A 1,554-nucleotide genomic window follows, 5' to 3' on the forward strand; every position below is an offset into this window, starting at 1 on the left:
ATTATTTTATTATTTTCCATCACTTACATCTCGTTATAATCCGTGCTCGTTGCTCCGAGAAGATAGCGTACGTAGGTCGCGTATCAATCAAAGTGTCGAAGTTTTCAAAACGCCAATCTCCGTCTTTATCATCTCTAAGTAACGTCATCTTACTACAGACGTTTATGCCTTATACTATTTAAGAGAAAAATATATTGAAGTTGTAGCAACTGTTTGTAAATCAAATTGATGTAACCATGGAATCAATATTTTTATGATTTCACACCATATAGCTTATCAAACTCATAGAGGTAAAATTGTGATACAACCCCTACATTGGCTGACAAGGAAAATTAATACTAGTTCTAAAACTAAAAAAAGTAGATGCCGAATTTTGAACCACCCACTAATCATAGAGCAGTTCTTGAATTTTAATCTCAACTAATTCTACTATTCACAAATGAAAAATGAAACATTTTGCTACTCAGGTATTGCAGTTAACCTCGCCGTAAACTTCCCTCTCCTCCCACTACCACCACTACTCCTCGCTCTTCTCAAATCCGCCGCGTCTGAACCATTATTATTATCTCCCGCTTTACCTTTTTCCAATAAGAAATCTGAAGCTTTACGCCGACAACCGTATCTTTCACCGCCACAATTATTCAATGCAGAACTAGCCTTGACGGCTAATGCTGCCATTTCCTCAGCCTGAAGCCTCCGTTTCAGATTGCTCAAAGGCAACGCAAAGTAAAGTTGACCCGGTTGAAGTTCTTCATCAGCACTTATGGCTGAAACAACGTCACCAAATTCCATTTCGTCGGAGTTACATATGAATATTGTTGGATCTCTTTGTAATAAGTATGAAGCTTTAACTGGGTACGGAAACTCTTGTAATCTTCCGTCTTGTAATATCAATTTTGCTGTAGCAACAGATGTAGATTCACACGAACTGCAAATACCCATTTTGCTAATGAAGCACTAGATCCGATTCAGACTCAGTTGGTGTTCGTAAAATTAGATGGAAGCATGTGATATGAATGGAGAAATGAATACAGGAAACAAGACAAGGGAGGTATAAATAGGAGGTGATATTGTATCGAATACTGAACCAGGAAGCCACGTCAACATTTTATCACTGAAAATTAAAAGGAATTTATTTTAAGGGGTCCACTGCATTGCCAACCAGTCAACTTATGGTGACAGGCTGTATATGGAGAGTACTGCATCCTTTTACCCAATTTTTTTCTTGAAATTACGAAACGAGGGACTCCGATTTTGAACTCCTGTCATTTTCCTTGCTCATTCCAGCACTTTCAAATGACTTAGAGCCCGTTTCGCCGGCCCTTAAAAATTAGTTTATTTTGAGAAGTGTTTTTTTGTGAGAAATAATTTGTGTCTGGCTAATTAATTTGAAAAGTACTTCTGAGCAGCAATTAGTGTTTGACCAAACTTTAAAAAAATTGTTTTTAAGTGTATTTTTCTCAAAAGTGCTTTTGGAGAAAAACTATTTTTTCTGCTTCTCCAAAACTGCTTCTGCTTCCCCTCAAAATCACTTTTTTTCCTTCCAGAGGCTTG

At 37.2% G+C, this 1,554-nt stretch overlaps 1 protein-coding gene across 1 annotated transcript; it reads right to left on the minus strand.

Moving 5' to 3' along the window:
- Positions 1-233: 233 nt before the first annotated feature.
- On the minus strand, positions 234-1,075 carry LOC107762272 (uncharacterized). The gene has a single exon (XM_016580623.2). It carries the CDS (start codon positions 940-942, stop codon positions 460-462), a length of 483 nt encoding a protein of 160 aa, XP_016436109.1. The 5' UTR covers positions 943-1,075; the 3' UTR covers positions 234-459.
- Between the last annotated feature and the right edge of the window lie 479 nt (positions 1,076-1,554).

Source organism: Nicotiana tabacum, chromosome 3 (genome assembly GCF_000715075.1).
Source record: "Nicotiana tabacum cultivar K326 chromosome 3, ASM71507v2, whole genome shotgun sequence".
Lineage (NCBI taxonomy): Eukaryota > Viridiplantae > Streptophyta > Magnoliopsida > Solanales > Solanaceae > Nicotiana > Nicotiana tabacum.